Source organism: Panthera leo, chromosome A3 (assembly GCF_018350215.1).
Source record: "Panthera leo isolate Ple1 chromosome A3, P.leo_Ple1_pat1.1, whole genome shotgun sequence".
In the NCBI taxonomy this organism is placed as follows: domain Eukaryota; kingdom Metazoa; phylum Chordata; class Mammalia; order Carnivora; family Felidae; genus Panthera; species Panthera leo.
This window is the reverse complement of record NC_056681.1, coordinates 46,088,226-46,107,795: the sequence shown is the minus strand read 5'-3', so window position 1 is coordinate 46,107,795 and position 19,570 is coordinate 46,088,226. Positions and strand designations below refer to the sequence as shown.

The window sequence follows — 19,570 nt, the reverse complement described above, 5'->3', positions numbered from 1 at the left end:
AATCTATTCCATGCCTGAGTTGGAGGGTAAGGGTTTGGGCAGTGAGAAGTGCTTATATTTGACAGACTGGGATTATTCTGTAAAATGTCTATAACTGATCCCTGGAAAGAAAGGGGAAAACCCATTTTTCTCTCGTCCCCTTCAAGCTTCTAGCACCCAGTACCTTTGGTTGCATTACAGAAACCCTACAGCCTCTTAGCTATCTATATTTGCATGCATTTTCTTTTCTTTCATGTTATTTAGATATTTACATATTGATAATCATGGATTCAGCAAAGTTAAAAATATCTCAAGGCAAAAGAAATTGAGAAAACTACAAAACAACTCCAGGCTGAGTGACAAAATTCACACACAACTGCAAGAGACCTCTGATGGTCACCACTTTTCAATGCCACATGAAAGTAAGTCACTTACAGAGTTATTCTGCATCCTCATTTCATAGGCTGCTTGTCTTGGATTACTGGCTACTTGAGAACCTGGTGAATTTCTTGAACCCAAGGCATGTGGGGTTAATATTCCACCAGGAGAGAAAGCTGGTTGATCTCTCTAACATAAGTGGAAACAAATGTAGAAATTAAAATTACATCACAACACAGATAACAGGAAGAAAAGAAGGCAATGGAACAGGAGTCTCACTGTAAGCACTTAAAGGAGGAACTGGATTTCTGTTAGCATTTACAAACTGTTAGCACAATTTGATCTGATGGTAACTCACCCTGTAAACAATATTCTGTAACATTTAATAACTGTTTTAAAAGTACATAATACATTGTTCTGATACACAGAATCTACTGATGTCTCATTAAGCTATTCTACAATTCCTGACAATTTCAAAACACATTCAAGAAACAATTTCAGGCACAGGAAAATAATATAACTATTAAGGTTAAAAAAACTAATCAAGAGTTTAATCTATACTTAGGAAAAACCATTTTTATTTACCCTTCACCTTGCTAGAATTTAACTCTTCACTTCCAATTAGAGCTGTAATTAGTGACAGTTGTGGCTGACTGATACAACACACTTGTTACACAAGTACTGACTGAAAGAAAATAGCAATACATAAGGTAGAAATCAAATATGCCCCTCTGAATCTAGTGGTTTTGAACATACCTCTAACAATAAGGAACTCTACTTTTCTCCCTTCCAGAGTCCCCAACTTGCTTACTTCTAATAAAATATAAAAATAAATGGGGTGCCTGGGTGGCTCGGTCGGTTAAGCATCTGATTCTTGATCTCAGCTCAGGTTATGATCTCACGGTTCGTGGGTTCAAGCCCCGCATCAGGCTCTACGCTGTCAGCACAGACTGTGGGATTGTGTCCTTCTCTCTCTGCTTCTCCCCGACTTGCTCTCTATCTCTCTCTCAAAATAAATAAAAATAAACTTAAAAAATATAATAATAATAGTAATAATAATAAAAGGCAGTCCTTAAACTCCATGAGTTTAAAATCTAGTAAAGAAGCAAGAAAAAGAAGAACTAAAGAAGTAACTACAGAGCATTATGCAAGAAGTAAGAAAACAAATATCACAAGCAAAAGCAGCAGAGTTCAGAGAAAGGACTGCTAATCCTGGATGAGGGTGGAGGCCTTAAGAGAGGCCCTGGTGGAAAAGCTAAGATGTGAGGGAGTCGTGAAGTCAGAAATCCACTCAGAGCTTGCAAGTGCAGGCAATGCTCTGAGTCAGGAGGGACGTGATACATTAAGACAGGAGGGAAAAGCCGGGCGGCTACAATCAGACCGGATCAGAGTACGTTCTGCATGCCAGACTGAGACAGAAGTGGGTTCTGAGGGGACTACAAAAATCACTGGTCATTTCCAAGCAGAGAAACAACAGTTTCAGGAAGATTAACCTGACAGATGTAGACAGAATGCAGTAACTTTTAAGAGGATATAAAGGGTTGACTGCTTTTATTACACAAACAATACCTGATAATGACAAAAAAATTCAAATAGCTAAGTGCCCCATGCCCATCAAGTGCATCCTTTCAGACTCCAGAGCTTAGAAAAAACACTAGCATTCTTTCTCTAGGCAAGACAGCAGCTGGGTAGACATTACATCCCTAACCAACTCCTATTAGAGAAGAAATAAAGCAACTGCAATGAACATCTTTCTCCCAAACTGTAAACTTATGCTATTGCCCATCTTACGAAATTAATTAAAACTCACCTTCATTCTCTTTCTTTTTTCTTTCTGTCGTCTTCTAAAACTGTCCTAAAAGTATAAAATCCACATATTCTGTCAAATAATTACACAAAAATGTCAGAGTTAAACATTACCAGGAATGATTTGGGAAACAATTTAAGTTTTAAAGGAAGACCCCAGAAACCTAGACATATATAATTAAACTAGGCAATGGACCATATGTTCAAAGTGCTGTTTATCAGAACCTTTGACGGACACAGATCATTCTAAATGGAGTTTAGATATAATTTGTTCCTCTTAATTTTTTTCACTTAAGCTTTTGACATCATTTCAGGAAAGAATGCAAGTCATGACAAAGACTCTTGGTCTCACCCTGGAGCAAATAGGCTGTCAATATGGAGAAGATGCAAGTAAGTAAGAAAACAAATAATTCTAAGTTTTAGCTGAATACAGTTAATAACCAAGATGTCCATTTAAAAACAAACTGACAATTTAATAATGAGCTTGTGTTACCTAAAAAGGGCTTGACAGTTCCTAATTCTGTAGCATGCATGGCACAGAGTGGGTAAAGAGAGAAGTGGGGCTCTATACAAACATCACCTCCCTGCCCCACACACCAGGTTCTAAGAAGTCAATCTAATGAAAGAAAGGAAGGAAATTCAGATGTCTGCCCTGCTCATTCTGAGCCAATTTAATCCACAAGAAAGGGTCCACTCTGCATGGATTCTTCCCCTCTGCTCATTTTCAAAATGTAGTCACGGTTTCAATTAAACAGGATTTGGGGTTGATCTTGTTTCCCACTAACTGTTTGGCCATTCAAAGGCCTCCCTGGCCCCAGCATTCCCCCCATGCCCAAGATTCTGTGAGAATCAAGGCACTGGAATGTCAATTGAGGTTCTATGACAGCCCAAAACAGGGGCTAGAATTACTGTACTGACCGCCACCTTACTAGCTGCACTTCTCTGCCCTTCCAGATCAGTAATGCCAACTGCAAAATAACATCCTTAATAAGATCTTTAATTTGTACTTTCTGTCAAAAGAGAAGCTGAATGTTGGATATATGGTGAATGACTACCTTAAAACCTCCGAAGATATGAAATGCACCAATTTCTTTAAACAAGATTTCCTCTCCATCTTTAATGAAATGTCTCTTGTCTAGGGCACCAGTGAGCTACAGACTGTAAAATTCACTAGTCAGTTTTCAGTCCACATCTGACCATGACTCTCCATCTTGAATCATGCTCTTCACTTGGGTTCCCAGCCACTACACTCACCTGGTTCTCCTCTTTCACTCTTGCTGCACGCCTTTGCTCCTTGACTCCCCAACCTCTAATGTTAGTGTTCCTCTGTGCCTAATACTTGGACTTTTCTACTCTCATGAGAATAGTCATCTGGTCTCATGGCTTTAAACACCATCTAAATGGTGATGAGTCTCCAACCAGGACCTCTCCACCACCTCCTAGTCTTCTTTATCAGTTACTCAGACCATTTTTTAACTGCTCAGACAAAAATGCCTTGGAGTCATTCTTGATACCTTTGCTTCTCTCAACCTAACATCAGCCAATCCAGTGGCTCTACCAAAAAACATATTCAAATTTCAACTACCTCTTATCATCTCCACTGCCACCATGCTGGCTCCCTTGGATTGCTGCAAAAGAGCCTCCTACCTAGGCTCACTACTTCCATATAGTCTCAATACAGCAGCTAGAGTGATCAATCCTTTCACAACATGTGCCAGATCTTGTTACTTCTATACTCAAAGCCCTCCACTGATGTAGAATGAAAGCTAAGTCCTCATAATGACCTACAGGATCTTCCCAGAATGGGCCCTGAATCATTGTTCTGATCTCTTCTCCTGTCACTTCCCTCTTGTTTCCTCTGCTCTTGACATACTGGGTCCTTACTGTTCTGTCAACATCCTAGGTACACTCCCTACAGCTTCTGCACAGCCTATTCCCCCCCGGCTTGAAATGCTCTTCTTACAAACACCTGTATAGTTTACTTCTTCACATTGTTAAGGTCTTTATTCAAATTCATCTCTCAGTGAGGCCTTCTCTAATCACCTTTTCTAGAACTGCAATGACCTCATATCCACCTTCCCAGGTATTTTCTCACCTGCTTTAATTTTCTTCATGGCACTCATCACTAACATATTACATACTTTACTTAGTTTTTGTGCTTATTGTCCACTTCTGGAAGAATGTAAGCTCCATAAGATCAGGAACTTTTGTCAGCTTTTTGTATTTTTTTGTTATATCAATGACACTCAGAATACTATCTGGCACATGATAAATACTTAATAAATATTTGCTGAGTATTTGCTGAATAAATGAGCATTTGTGCTTAACAAAACAAACATAAAAGCTTATAAAATAAAAAGCATCACCTTCAACTGCTCAATTTTAGTAACAAATATTGAAGCATCACTTTTCTACCATCTATTTTGTGCTATGAACTCTTCTGGAAATCAGTCAAAAGCCACAGACACACTTTCCAGGAAAAAACATATACCCGGATACTTTTACATTGAATTTCTGAGGGTTCATAAATTTCCCCAAAGACCAACCTTGCTGATGAACACTGTATGATGTCAAGGAACACCAAAAAAGATCCAAAGCTGTAAAATACCCTCTCTGCTAGTCCAGTTGGAAACCATATTAAGTATTTTGGTATCTATCAAATCCCATAATCCTGCTCTAATGCCAAATATCACCAATATTTATTAGTACAAAGTCTGCTAAAGCCATGTACGAGCGCGGTTTTAATAAAAGTTTTTATATCAAGTAGTACACAGTACATACGGTTTTTTTCTTAAGCGTAAATGGAAGTGGGTCAAGTGGAGCCACTGTAATTGTTGATGATTTAATTAAAAATGGCTATTCTGGTAGACATTTGATATCCCAAAGTTAGTTCTGTTATTTGAACCTTACATGTGAAAATTTCTTGCCACCACAGTGGATTACCAAGTACCAAAGGCTTTGGAAGGAATGCTTACAGTCCACTCACTTTGCTACATAAAATGGTACCCAAAGTTCTAAGAAAGAGATCACCAGCTACAGTAAAGAAAGTTGAAGAAAATATTGTCAGATATAATGACATGTTTGAATCTGACAGGAGGTCACAAAGCAACGTAGCAATATTACTATATTGCTATTTGCTCAAAATAGGCCTATGAATTTGCTTAAGATCTGAAAGGACTTCCTTCATTCTCTAAGAAGCTATTATCTGCTTATTTTACCCACTGTTTGCCTTGCCCCCCTTAACACTCCCCCACAACCATCCTCCAAGCCCCTCTGCCTTCAGGCTGCTGCCCTTCCTCCTCACTGACTCCGAGGGCCTCCAAACCCCTGGCCACAGACTAGGGGCCTGTCCTTTTTTTTTTTTAATTAACTTGTTCTATTTTCAACTTTTTAAAATTTACATCCAAATTAGTTAGCATATAGTGCAAAAATGATTTCAGGAGTAGATTCCTTAGTGAGGGGCCTGTCCATTTTTCTTGGACACCTCAGACAACACAAATGGCTTCTCTTCTCTTTAGGGATTTCCTCCCCTCTCTCTAGAACTGGTCCCTCTCCCTCCTTAAATGTCCATGTTTCTCAAGGTTTCTGCTGGAGGCACTTTCACTCCACACAGGCTCCCAGGGACTTCAAGTTCACACCCATAGCTTGAAGTACCCCCCACCTGCTAATTAATAGTTCTCCAATCTCCTTTCAAAAGACTTCTGCCCTGAGCTTTACACAAATCCATCTAATTGCTTCATGGACTTTTTCCTCTCCAGTGTCCTATGGCCTCTCAAACTTAGTATCTCCAAAATCAATTCAATTTCCACCTTGTCCCCACCCTAACCTGCTCTACCCCAAGTGCTTGCTATCTCAGTGAATGGCACCAGGAATCTCCCAACTGCCTGAGCCAGAAACCCAGACTTCTCACCTAAGCATTTACCCTATCACATGTAATCAATTTCCAAGTGCTTCCAAGTGCTTCTGCCTTGGCTGATGCAGTCCAACCCTGATTCCCTACACTCTACTACCAGAGTACAAAGTTCCTTGGTCTTAACCTGTCTTCCAGGGCATAAATATTTTCTATAAAACATGGCAGCCACAAGTTCAATCCCAGCATTCTTCTAATGTTGGCATCCTCATTTCATAGCCTACTGATCAGACAGGTGTTTAGATTTATATCTTAAGATCATGAAGAAAGAAAAAATTATAATGCAACTCACACAGTGTACAATACATAGTTCCACACAGCAAGCATCACAACCTTTATAAAATAAAGCACTGACCACTCATGATTATGTTGGTGTTTGATACACTATAATAATATAAGAACGCACTCAAAGAGGTTAAAAGTACAATCACAGGATCATCATAGCCTATTAGAGACAGGAGCAATTTAGCTACTGCAATAGAAACACTTTACCTCATCATCTTTTCTCTTTTTAAAAATGCTATCCTCAACTTCACCAACTGCTAACATGATCATCTGTACTCTTTGCAGATTGACATAACCACTTTCTGTAAGGTAACCCTGTAAGTGATAAAATACATGTAAAATGATCTTCTTATAAAAGCAAATACTTCTGTTTTGAAATTATTCAAGAGTGAACTTACCCCAGTTTTGTGTACCACATTTTTGTATATGTTAACCAAACGGTCAATTGCACCTTCCCTGCCACCAGGAAACAAACATTACGCATTAGGACCAGTGTGCACTGTAAAGGCAAGACGGCTAAAACACTAGTGTGAAAACTTACACAAACACACATACCTAATTTCTAATGATGGCAGGTGAGGAAGGAAGTCATTTCCCACAAAGAAGCACATGAAGACCCAGTCATCAATGCTCCTCTCGACATCAAATGTGAATGGTAGGCTGGCCATGGTGAGCTCTCTTTCCAAATACTACAACGAGAAAGAAATGCTGCCATTATAGCTATCAAAAGCCACCCTGCTTCAGAGCACCGATCCCAGTGTTTATTGCTACATACCTCACGAAGAACATTAAGACGAAGGAAGATAAATTCTCCTTCTGCACAAGGAAGACTATCTGCAAGTTCATCATGCTGCAGGAAAGTGAATCAAGATTAAACAAGTATACTCTAAACCTTCTCATTTTTCCCAACTCAATAAATATTGTGACTTTCTCTAAAGAGAAATTTTACAAGTATTAAAAAAAATGGAACTCACCAAACCATCTTAAAAAATTATCCATAATCCCAATCACACCTAGACCAGGGATCAGCAAACGCTTTTGCAAAAGACCAGATAGTAAACATTTTAGCCTACAGGACACACACATGGTCTCTGTTGCATATTCTTTCATGTTTTTCTTTTTACAACTCTTTAAAAATGTAAATACCATTCTTAGATCATTTGTCAAATCTGGAGGGCTGTAGCTTATCAACCCCGACCTAGAGCCAGCCAATATTAACATTTCAAGGTATATGCCTCTAGACCCTCCTCTGTGAATATATAGTATATTTTTTACCTTCTTTTTTCACTCAGCATGTCTTTTAAAGAGGCACCATATTCTTAAATCAGATAAAAATCCATTCAAAGGGGACTGAATATAATCAAGTGACAAGTGAACCCAAAATATGTAGGAACTAGAGGTAACTTAAAAGTATCAAGATTAATATATCTGATTTATACTTCTTTTTAAGAAAAATAACCATTTGAAACAAATACTTCTACAAACAAATCATGTGCAAGAAGTGTTATTAATAGGAGACCTAAGACTCGTGTAGATATAATAAGCTATGTTAGAAAAAACGGAGAGAGTAGAAAGAATGAATGCATGCATGCTTTTCAAACCGTGTTTCCTTTAAAGAGTTCCAAAAGACACATTTCTGTGAGGGGTAACAGAGCAAGTAGGTAAAAACTGAATCAACTAGTCGGTGCTCTTTAAAGTCTTTTTTTTATCCATTTTAAAAATGAAGCAACCTGAATATACTTAATGCCATTGAACTGTAAACTTAAAAATGGTTAAAATAGTATATTTTATGTTACATAGACTTTATTACAACAAAAAAATAAAACAGAAAAATTTTAAATGACAGAACTAACATCTCAAAGTTCTTACCTTTCCCTTCTTTTCTCTTGGCAAACCTTCACAGTCCTTGACCTCATGTCCAAACTGATTACAAAGACCACATGGTTTGGGTTTGTTTGGTTTGAATTCTTCTCTAATGATGGTAAAGTTGGGTTCGTGTGTAGCAAGGCCGAGCATAATGAGATCAGCTATCAATCAACAATGACAAAACACTGAACAGTGAGCACTTTGAGAAGACCCTACCACAAACAACGATAGAGGACACCACCATGACAGAAGACACCAACACAAAGAAAAGCCCAAACACATAAATAGAAGTGGCAAAGCCAAAAAGCCAAAACTTCTTAGTTGTTCTCAGCTAACAAGTTGTCCTCCAGACACATGGGCACAGAATGTGGACTACCATTCAAGAGTCAACACTTGGGGAAACCTTCCATTTGAACAGTATGTGCAGCAGTATCAAAAGATTGAAAAATATATAAATAAACATTAATCACAGATTAAACAATACCAGTTCCTTCTCAAACATAAAATAAGCAAGACATTTTAGAATTTCCAGGCAATCAGGAATAATCCATTACTACACACAAACCCATCAGCTTGTTTTGCTTTAATCCAAGAGAATCAAACCCAAAGAATAAACTTACCATCTGCTCCACATAAGCAATGATGAGTGTTTGGGTCATGGTTAGGCTGGGCTAAAGAGGGGGGAGAAAGATGTATTATATTTTTATAAATGTGTTTTATAGCACAGGAATATATTTTCTATACAGTGGTTTATCTTTTTAATAGAACATGTAACATAATATTTATAAGGAAGTTTTACCTCTTTGTCGTCTAATATAATCCATGATTTTGTGTTCTCCTTCACCAGGAGCACTAGCATCAGATAAAATAACCTATAAAAAACAGTTTTTAACACTTTCAGTTCATCCCCAATTTTCTAGCACAAAAAAATCAAAATTGAATACCTTAAAATAAATTGGGATAATTCTACTAAGATAGTGTCATTAACTGGGAAATTTTCATAATGTGTGTGTGTGTGTGTGTGTGTGTGTGTGTGTGTGTGTGTGTGTGTTAAACACCAAAACTGGGGGCGCCTGGGTGGCTCAGTCGGTTAAGCGGCCGACTTCGGCTCAGGTCATGATCTCGCGGTCCGTGAGTTCGAGCCCCACGTCGGGCTCTGTGCTGACAGCTCAGAGCCTGGAGCCTGTTTCAGATTCTGTGTCTCCCTCTCTCTGACCCTCCCCCATTCATGCTCTGTCTCTCTCTGTCTCAAAAATAAATAAACATTAAAAAAAAAAAAAAAAAAAAAAACACCAAAACTGTTTCATTGGTAAACTTATTACATGGACTACAAAAATGAAATGTTTTGGTCAAATTTAGCTAAGGAAGAATTGATCAGCTTATAAATTTCTAGTATTCTCACTGCTACCCAAGGATATAGCCACAAACTATATAAGCCCTGGGAGTAATCAATAAAAGATACCCATTAAATGTAATTTACTATATCTAGTTTATAGTGAAACCATCTTTGTACTTAAAATTACATAAAAGTTCTTCATTTAAATTTTACTTAAACACTTAGGAGAACACAGCTATTCTTTAAAGGCAGTCCCATAACTTTAATCTTGCTGCATTTCAATTTATAACAACAGAAATTTTAACTTAAAAATTGCTTTCCTGTATATATATATATACACACACACACATCTATCTATCTATCTATCTATCTATCTATCTATCTATCTATCAATCACAGGTCCCATTTTACAGCTTCATAGTGATGGTAAGAGGACAAAATTGGCATTGAGAGAAAATTCAGCAGTCTAAAACTGGACCATGCAGGGCACCCCATCTCTAATAACCCTGGAAGCTTCTCTTTCCTCCAACAGTCAACAGCATTTTACAGGGGGGAAAAAAAAAGACAGTATCAGTCAAATCAAAGTACAGCCTAAAATGATCACTCTTATCTTTCTCAAGTACTAAAATGTGAAACTTACTGTCAAGTTTTTCCACCCAGGGTCATTATTTAAACGATCAGCTATGTAATAGCGAAGGCATTTAGCAAGATTGTCCATGAACTCAGTTCCCTAAAATGATAGAAGGAAATAAATTAACCTACCATTTAAGAGTTAGCAATAGCTGGCAAAGTATGAGACTACTTACTGGTGTAATACAGTTGCTGTCAAATCTTTCTTTTATTTCTTCTGGAGGAAGAAAGCCACCTAGAGAAGAAAGAGGCAATGTTTTGTTCTCCCCATAAAAAGTGAGGTAAATTACCCAGTATTAAACCAGAACAAGAAAAACAACCAGTTCAAATACAAAAGAAAGGGAAGTGCTGTCACCCGAGGAATAAATGTCCCCCATTTTGGGAAGAAAGTAAGATTCATCCCTTCAAATTTAATACAACATTTAACATGACCATCAAACAATATACGGTATACAAAAAGATACTATAATATAGAAATATGAAAATTATGGTATTCTTCATGATGCCCTCAACAGCAGAACACACACACAAACACACCACAAACACACACAGGTTAGGAGTTCTCATTTTGACGATAATTCCTGAGATAAAGGCACCTTAGAAAAACAAAATTAAAGTGCTGAGTTTATTACAGCTTTATATGATAAGACATAAAATTATCACTTGGGATATAAAAGTCCTATTTGTCGTATTACTTTTTTCAAGACAAATATATTTCAAAACATCTTCAAGAAACAAGACATCTTTAAAATCAAAGACTATCTTTCATAAATACAAACACGTTTTAGCATAGTAATCACAAGATGCAGCTATAGTTACTATGCAGCTGCACACGTCTAGCAAATTCAAACAGAAAATGTATCATAATTGCAGGCCTGAGCTGACCATACTAGCGTATCCTTTTTCACTGGCAAAGTACACTATCCTCACCCAATGAATCATAGCTTTCTTGGTCTAGCAGATTGCCTTACCTAACAAAACACCAAACAAATCATCCTGCTAAAGCCACACCCAGTTCACAGGTAAGTGTCTCAGTAGAGAACCGGTCCCACTAAGTATCAGGACTCCCTGACCTTCCTTCCCCTCCAAGACTCTGGCAACTTCTACCCATTAGTACCCACTTCTCTCCCTTATGTACCCACTAGGAATTCCAAGGCTCTAGAGGAACTACAAAAATCATCCCCCAAACCTCCCCCAAATCAAGGGAACCCTGGGTACTTCACTGCCTCAATGCCTGTTGCATCCACCTATACTGAAGTGTGAAAGCCTGTAAATATGGATCACATCATCCTGGGCCTCCTCTCACAGACCTCTGAGTTCCAAAAAGAAGCAATAAGCAAGCTACCAAGACTGATTTGAGGAAAATGTATGCAAAACTGTAGCTTTCTACCAGCCCACACAGAAAAAACAAGTAAGAAGCACTCTTAATGTATCTCTCCTTTACAGATACATAAAAGTTAGCTGAAGAGCTGTGCTCACCTTGAAAGGGATTGACCATCTCCTTTCCCTACCAGAATTCCTTCCTTTTTATTCCCAAGTTTCCCTTTTACTACAGAGTTTGGAAAAGAAAAGTTTGTTAGTGGGAGTGACGGAGTCCATTAACTATTTTTGACAGTGAACATAAATCTTCCGTGGATATTCTGGATCCTAATTAAATTAAAATCATTCCTGTTCCGAGGGAAAGTTCACACACCCTCCCCATTCTATATATATTTCGTAAGAAATCCAACTTCGAGATGCATATTCTTTACCTTTTGACAGTATTTCTTCCCTGACTCGCTGCTTCTCCACTGCTGCTTCCATTCCTTCTTTTGATGCTCTGAACCTCCTGGAACGCTGCTGGTTCATTTTAGCACGCGGTGCCTGAAAACATTATTTCATAGTCATGTGATGCTATTGGAAATATGTCCAACTAAATCTGTACATTATTTTCAATCAGTTGTCCTTATAAAAATAGTATACTAAAGTGGAAAAATAATATACATTATCCTTTCATAACAGATAATAACTCCTGAGAACTTAAATTTTGGACCAAGAGCCTAAAAGCTGACCTCAGTCAGGTGAGTGACATGTCAAACAGACAAACATCCTAAGAAGCCACTTAATACTGCAGAGCCCACAACCCAATGCCACTTCCACTGGGTTATAGTCCTTCAAGGCACCCAAGAACAGCAGCTCACTTTATTCAAAGACCCAGCCAGCATGTGATGAGTAGTTACTAGTACATAAAGACTGGGAAGACCTTACATCCATGCCTAAAAGGAAGGATGGTCTCCACATGGGATTCACCATGCCCCATGAAAGCAACAGAAAACTACTTCTTAATCTGTAGGACCTCAAGGCACTTCTATTTTTTTTTTTATTTTTTTTTAACGTTTATTTATTTTTGAGACAGAGAGAGACACAGCACGAACAGGGGAAGGTCAGAGAGAGAGGGAGACACAGAATCTGAAACAGGCTCCAGGATCTGAGCTGTCAGCACAGAGCCCGACGCAAGGTTCGAACTCACAGACCGCGAGATCATGACCTGAGCTGAAGTCGGACATGTAACCAACTGAGCCACCCAGGCGCCCCAAGGCACTTCTATTTTGTATTTCCCACAATAAGGTAGGAATGATTACCACTCCATCTCTACAAAGCAGGTAGAGAGGGAACAAGGTTTTAACAGGCAATACTTTTAAATCACTCTTACCAAATGTAATTTAAAATCACTGTATAAGTTTGAATGAAGTGAACTGGACTCTAAAGTTTTTAAGTTCCTGAACTTCGTTTTGGGGTTGGAAGGAACTCTTGAGTACCCTGTCTACATAAAATAAATTATTTTAAATTCTCTTTAAATAGTTCCCTTTCCTACAAAATAGTTCTATTTTGTATTAAAACTATTAAATTCTCTTTAAATAGTTCCCTTTCCTACACCTAATCTAAGTACCAAGTTCTTTGATCTACATTTATATTTAAACAAAACCATGTTATAGACACGAGTGAACAAACATGCAGACAGACATACAGACACTCATACAGATATGCACATAGTTTATACTTGACCTAGCAGTTAAGGATACACTGGATGTAAACTGACAGATTTTCTTCAAGAATTTTCACTAATATGAATTAGAATATGCTCCAAATAAGATATTCTTATCTCCTCTATTCTTTATTGCACTTTAACAGAAACTTAATAAGTTATCAAGTAGCTAAGATTTTCATTGAATAAAGAGAACCTTACAGAAAAGTTCATCTTCTCGTACCCCAAGTTTTCTAGATTTTCAAAATCATTCTATTATCTATTAGGATTACTAAATCTAAAAGAAAGAGAGTCTATTTGTATACAGCTAAATAAATTTTAGGGTTATAATCTACTTTAATTTTCCTTGAACTCTGATATATAATGTGGTCATTTAGAAGCTAAGCTAGCTGGTTTATCATCCTAGGTCAGTAAGTAAGTTACTGCCCTCTTAAAGCATTCTGATGACTGCTCACTGCCTATAAGATAAAACCCAAATTCCTGAAGTAAGGCCTTCTCAAGTCATTGCTCTATTTCCCTTTCTGATCTAAAACACCTATGATTTCCCAAATTTGTCAGTGTGATTAAAGGCATGGCTTTGAGAAATCTGGAAGGTCTTCTTTCTTCCCATCTATTCCAGCAATTCCACTCCCCTCCCCACCTGTTATTCTTTATGCTTCAAGAAATGGGACAAAAGTGGAGCACCTGGGTGGCTCAGTCGGTTAAGCATCAGACACTTGATTTCAGCTCAGGTCATGATCTCATGGCTGTGAGATTTGGGCTCTGCACCAAGTGTGGAACCTGCTTAGGATTCTCTCTTTCTCTCCCTCTCCCTCTCCCTCAAAATAAATTTAAAAAGGAAAAGGAAGGAAGGAAGGAAGGAAGGAAGGCAGGCAGAAAGGAAGGGGAGGAGACAAAAATTACTCCTCTTTCCTAATTCCCTTAGTAGCACTGATTTCCTCTTCCCTCAGCACCCTGCAGGTGTTATCTAGTACCTAAAGCCCACAAGTAAGTAACCTTGCTTATCTCTGTCCTGTTAGTGTTAAGTCCTTCAAAAGCAAGAGCAGTCACCACTAATCCCCAGCATCTCACAATCTGGCACAAAACACTGACAGAACGATCAGGCTGTCTCAAATTCACCACAGTCAACCTTTACTGTTATTTAGCTGACTTTCATTCTACACACTCAAAACCCAGCAAAAACAAAAACAGGATTCTAGGTGAACTTACCACTCCATCTATTGCCATATAAAGAAGTCGTCTTGGTCTCACAATATTGAAAAGCCTGTCAATGTACTCAAAAATCGCAACCATCATTTCATCCTCATTTTTCGGGGCTGGCCTAGAAGGACAAGCAGACGGTGTCATTTAATACAGTACTCCTCTGTAACTTTTAGTACCAGTGACAAAAATGGGTTACGTACTTGTCTTCAGGATGAGTACAGGGATGGATGATTCCATTCATATCCAAATAGAGATTATCAAACTCCACATCATTTGGATTTGGTTTACTGGCATCAACAGGAATCTTGACACCATTGCATTCTTTTGGCTATGAGGAAGTGATAAGAGTAGTTTGATTGTTCAAGTCTAAAATTAACACATCCTAGGGTCAGTATGAACCCATGTTTCACCTCTGAATTGGAAACAAAACACTTTAAGTCATCTTTACATTGTAAGATGTTATTTTACTCCTTAAAGCAAATTGAAGCAGATATTTTGTCTGTGGAAAGTGGGCAGCTATCAAACTCTCAAATCATTCAAGTGTCCAAGTGAGAAACCCTGGGAGTCATCTTAGAATTCTTTTCCCTTCCCACCCATTATCAGAAAGTCCTGTCAATTTAACCCAAAAGATGCCTCTCCACTTCATTTCCTCTCAGCCCCACTGCCATGGCTGTCACTGCATCACTCACCTCAAAGATCTGAATGGCCTTCATATGGACTGCTTCACCCTTAGACTCTCCTGTCTCCAGGCAACCCCACAAGCGGTCAGAGTTTTCATTCTAAAGTACGAATGTGGCTGCATCTTCATCTTGCCTGAGGTTTTCAATGATTCCCAAGTACAGACCAATAAGCCTGGACTCTTATTAGCTTTCTGTCCTACCAAAGTACCATTCAGACCAACCCTATCTCTTCTAAGTTCCTGGAAAACCCTCATGCATCCCTCAGTGCCTCTGCACACTGCTTCTCCTTCTGCCTCCATACCAACACCCACTTCCTGAAACCTTATTAATTTTCCACGGTCTAGACTGCGATCGAATGTCACTTACTTTATAACTCTTTGGACAGATCTCTCAGAAAACTGCTCCTCCTTCTGTATTTCCTCAGAATTTTGCTTATTCACTTGTAGCACTTCCATGGTTTTACAATTAGTCATTCTAACTCAACTACACTGTGAGTTCTTAAAAAGATAAGCACTACATCTTACTCACTCCTGGAGGCACTCAATTGTATCTTTGTAATTAATACTACCTTTGTTTTTTTTCTAACAGTTTCAGCAAATGATAAAAATGAGATCATATGAAATCACTGTTAATAAAATCATTTTTTAAAAAGTTCCGTAACACACATAAAACATCATTTGTAATAGCAAAAAACCGTGAACTTAAAAGCCCATCATGTACATGCTACATCATGGATGAACCTCAAAAACATTCTGCTAAGTGGAAGTCAGTCAGTCACAAAAGACCACAGAAGATTCCATTTATATGAAAAATCCAGAATAGATAAATCTATAGAGACAGAAATAGAGGAGTTTCAATCTGAGGGTGGGGCAAGGTTGAGGGAGATAGGAAATGAATGCAAATGGGGACAGCATTTCTTTGGAGAGTGATACAAATGTTCTAAAATAGATAATGTTGACTGTTACACAATTCTGTATATAAACCAAACCACTGAACTGTACACTTTAAATAGGTAAACTTTATGGTATATAAATTACATCTTGAAACTATTTAAAAAAAAAGAAATAAAAATGAAAGGTCAACTTAATTAGGGGGAAAAAAGAGCCCACAGAATGGATTATGTGGATGTCCATATACTAAATGCCAGACACAAGTGAGATTCAAAAAATAGGGCAGGATGGTCACAAGTATATTGCTGGGCCAAAAACAAACAAAAAACAAAACCAAAAACACCAAGCTGCAGAAGAATATATATATAGTACCATTTATAGAAAGGTATAAAACAGACTAATTATTGGTATTGTTCAGGGTTGACAGTCTGAAAAATGCAGGGAGGAGCTCTTGCCAAGAAGTGGGAGAACACAAGGGGCTCCAAGCCCAGAGGGGAGCTCAAGGGACAGCCTCTAGATGATCCATCAGCACCAGCAGCAGTAACAGCTGGGAGGCTCACTCAGACCCTTCACTACCCCCTCGCTTACACTCAGGCTCCACAAGGACCAGGCAAGATGGGTGCTTGAGAGGAAGGGCAATGCAGTACCCTGGCTGATCAGTGGGTCCCTGGAGGAACAAGGGGCACACCCACCCAGAGGGCTGGCAGTCTAGGCAGTTGTGCCTAGCAGGATGCCCACTCCTCCTCCACTTCATGGAGAAAGGAGTATATACATTCTAAACAGGCAGTTGATAAATTATCCTATATTTGATAAAAATGTCAAGGAATCAAGATAAATATACTTTAAAAAGTAAAGATGATACAAATACACAAATAGTGAGTCCGTATAAAAATACATTCCATAAGCTTTAACGTAAACCCGTCAAAAAAAATTTCATACCAACCTTACAAGGCTTTCTGGCTCCTCAAATGTGAGGCAGAAACCACTACTGTTAGTCATAGTTAAGTAGATGTATTTTTGTTTAAGCCTGCATAGCATTTAACAGCAACATCAGAAAAATCGTGAATTACGCCTTAGATTCCCCTGTATTGGAAGTTCCCACTATTGAAGTCAAATACCACACTACAGAACTGAGTTTTAGACTCCACTAGTTAGATTTCCTAAACCAGCTAGTTTGCAGGAGAGAACCAGGGAATAAGATGGCTGAGACAAATACCCAATTTAATCTCAAAAACTAATCCCTGGAAGGATCCAGTGTGACTGCATTAGTTTGTAGAGAAATTTATGACCCAGGGCACTGCTGAAACTGACAGAGTAATAGGCCATAATTAGTAAAGTTTAACTGTTGGGTGTGATCAGATAGATGGGAGAGAGCCCTACCTGTACCACGGTCAGCTCAGGGTGGTTATGGGCGTGCCCCAAACTGCACCTCCCCAAGGAGCAATATTAGATGCATAATGCCATGAGAAAGAAACATATCTCACTACAATAAGCTAGCTAGTAAATACACAAGGAACACACAAGCCCTGGAATGGGGAAGGGAGGAGGCACCAGTACCTAGAAAGTGCTATATTATCTAAAATATCCTGTTTGCAGCAAAAAATTACTAGGCATGTAGAAAAATAGACCAAGTATGAGCCATACGCCAGGAAAAAGGCAGGCAGCAAAAACTGCCTGTGAAAGTGTCCACATGTCACATTTAACAGAAAAGATTTTAAAATAGCTATCATAAATATGTTTGTAGAACTTGAGAGGAGTATGCCAATAATGTTAAAATGTCCACACCATCCAAAGCAATCTACAGATTTAATGCAATCCCTGTCAAAATGCCAACATTTTTTACAGAGCTAGATAGGAATCACAGAAGATCCCAAATAGCCAAAGCAATTTTAAGATAGACTAAGAAAGCTTCAGGTATCACAATCCCAGATTTCAAGATATACTTACAAAGTGATAGTAATCAAAACAATATGGTACTGTCACAAAAAGACATATAAATCAGTGGAACAGAAGAGAGTCCAGAAATAAACCTATGCATATACAGTCAATTAATATATGACAAAGAAGGCAAGAATATACAATTGAGAAAAGACAGTCTCTTCAACAAATGGTGTTAGGAAAACTGGCAGCTACATGCAAAAAATGAAATTGGACCACTTTCTTACACCTCACACTAAAATAAACTCAAAATCGATTAAGGACCTAAATGTGAGATCTGAAACCATAAAACTCCTGGAAGAAAACACTGGCAGTAATTCTTTGACATTGGTTGCAAAAAACAGTTTTTTAGATATGTCTCCTCAGTAAAAGGGCAACAAAAGCAAAATTAAACTACTGGGCAGGGGTTGGGGGTGGCTGGGCATTGCCTGGATGGCTCAGATGGTTAAGCATCTGACTCTTGGTTTCATCTCAGTTCATGATCTCAGTTTGTGAAAAAGTGAAAGTCAATGGATGGGGAAAGATACCATGCAACAGCAACCACAAGAAAACTAGAATGGTTGTTATACTAGTTATCAGACAAACTTTAAAACAAAAGAAGTTACCAGAAATAGTGATATTTTATGGTGGTAAGATGGTCAATCCATCAAGAAAATGTAATAATTAAAAACATACATGCATAGGGGTGCCTGAGTGGGTCAGTGGGTTATGTGCCCAACTCTAGATTTTGGCTCAGATCATGATCTCCTGGTTTGTGAGATCAAGTCTCTCGTGGAGCAATGACAGCATGGACCTGCTTGGGATTCTCTCTCCTTCTCTCTTTGCCTCTCCCCCACTTACACACACTCTGCACATGCTCTCTTTCAAACTAATAAAAATTAAAAAAAAAAAAAAGTGTGCAACTAATAACAGAGCATCAAAATACATGAAGCTTTCCAAACCCAATGCAAGAAAGGAATAAAGATTACAGCTGGAATAAGTGAAATAAAGACTAAAAAATCAATAGAACAGACCAATGAATGAATCCCTCTCCTCTGCACCTCCCCTGCTCACTATCTCTTTCTCAAAATAAATAAATAATAAACATTTAAAAACGAAAAACTACTGGGACTATACCGAAGTGTCTGCACAGTGAAGCAAACCATCAACAAAACAAAAAGGCAACCTACTTTATAGAAGACATTTACAAGTGATACATCCTATAAGGGATTAATATCCAAAATATATGAAGAACTTATGCAACTCAGCACCAAAAAAACCCAAATAGTCCAATTTAAAAATAGGCAGAAGACCTGAATAGACATTTTCCAAAGAAAGAATACAAATGGCCAACAGACACGTGAAAAGATGCTCGACACCACTAATTATCAGAGAAATGCAAATCAAAATCACAATGAGATATCATTTCATACCAGTCAGAATGACTAAAACCAACAACACAAGAGATAAACAAGTGCTGGCGAGGATGTGGAGAAAAAGGAACCTTGTGTACTCTTAGTGAGAATGCAAATTGGTATAGCCACTGTGGAAAACAGTATGGAGGTGCCTCAAAAAATTAAAAACAGAATTACCATATGATCCAATTAATTCCACTAGTGGGTATTTACCAAAGAAAACAGAAACACTAATTCAAAAAGATATATG

General features: G+C 38.2%; 1 protein-coding gene across 1 annotated transcript in view; it reads right to left on the bottom strand.

Moving 5' to 3' along the window:
• XRN2 (5'-3' exoribonuclease 2) overlaps window positions 1–19,570 on the bottom strand; it is a 77,645-nt gene that overhangs the window by 48,903 nt on the left and 9,172 nt on the right. Inside the window, exons 2-15 of the mRNA XM_042931758.1 lie at window positions 14,619–14,746; window positions 14,425–14,536; window positions 11,942–12,053; window positions 10,367–10,425; window positions 10,201–10,290; window positions 9,024–9,096; window positions 8,845–8,895; window positions 8,228–8,385; window positions 7,134–7,208; window positions 6,914–7,047; window positions 6,757–6,814; window positions 6,566–6,673; window positions 2,168–2,212; window positions 415–546 (exon numbers count right to left, since the gene is read on the bottom strand). Of these exons, the coding sequence (XP_042787692.1) occupies window positions 415–546; window positions 2,168–2,212; window positions 6,566–6,673; window positions 6,757–6,814; window positions 6,914–7,047; window positions 7,134–7,208; window positions 8,228–8,385; window positions 8,845–8,895; window positions 9,024–9,096; window positions 10,201–10,290; window positions 10,367–10,425; window positions 11,942–12,053; window positions 14,425–14,536; window positions 14,619–14,746 (1,335 nt within the window). The remainder of the gene's footprint in view (window positions 1–414; window positions 547–2,167; window positions 2,213–6,565; window positions 6,674–6,756; window positions 6,815–6,913; window positions 7,048–7,133; window positions 7,209–8,227; window positions 8,386–8,844; window positions 8,896–9,023; window positions 9,097–10,200; window positions 10,291–10,366; window positions 10,426–11,941; window positions 12,054–14,424; window positions 14,537–14,618; window positions 14,747–19,570) is intronic.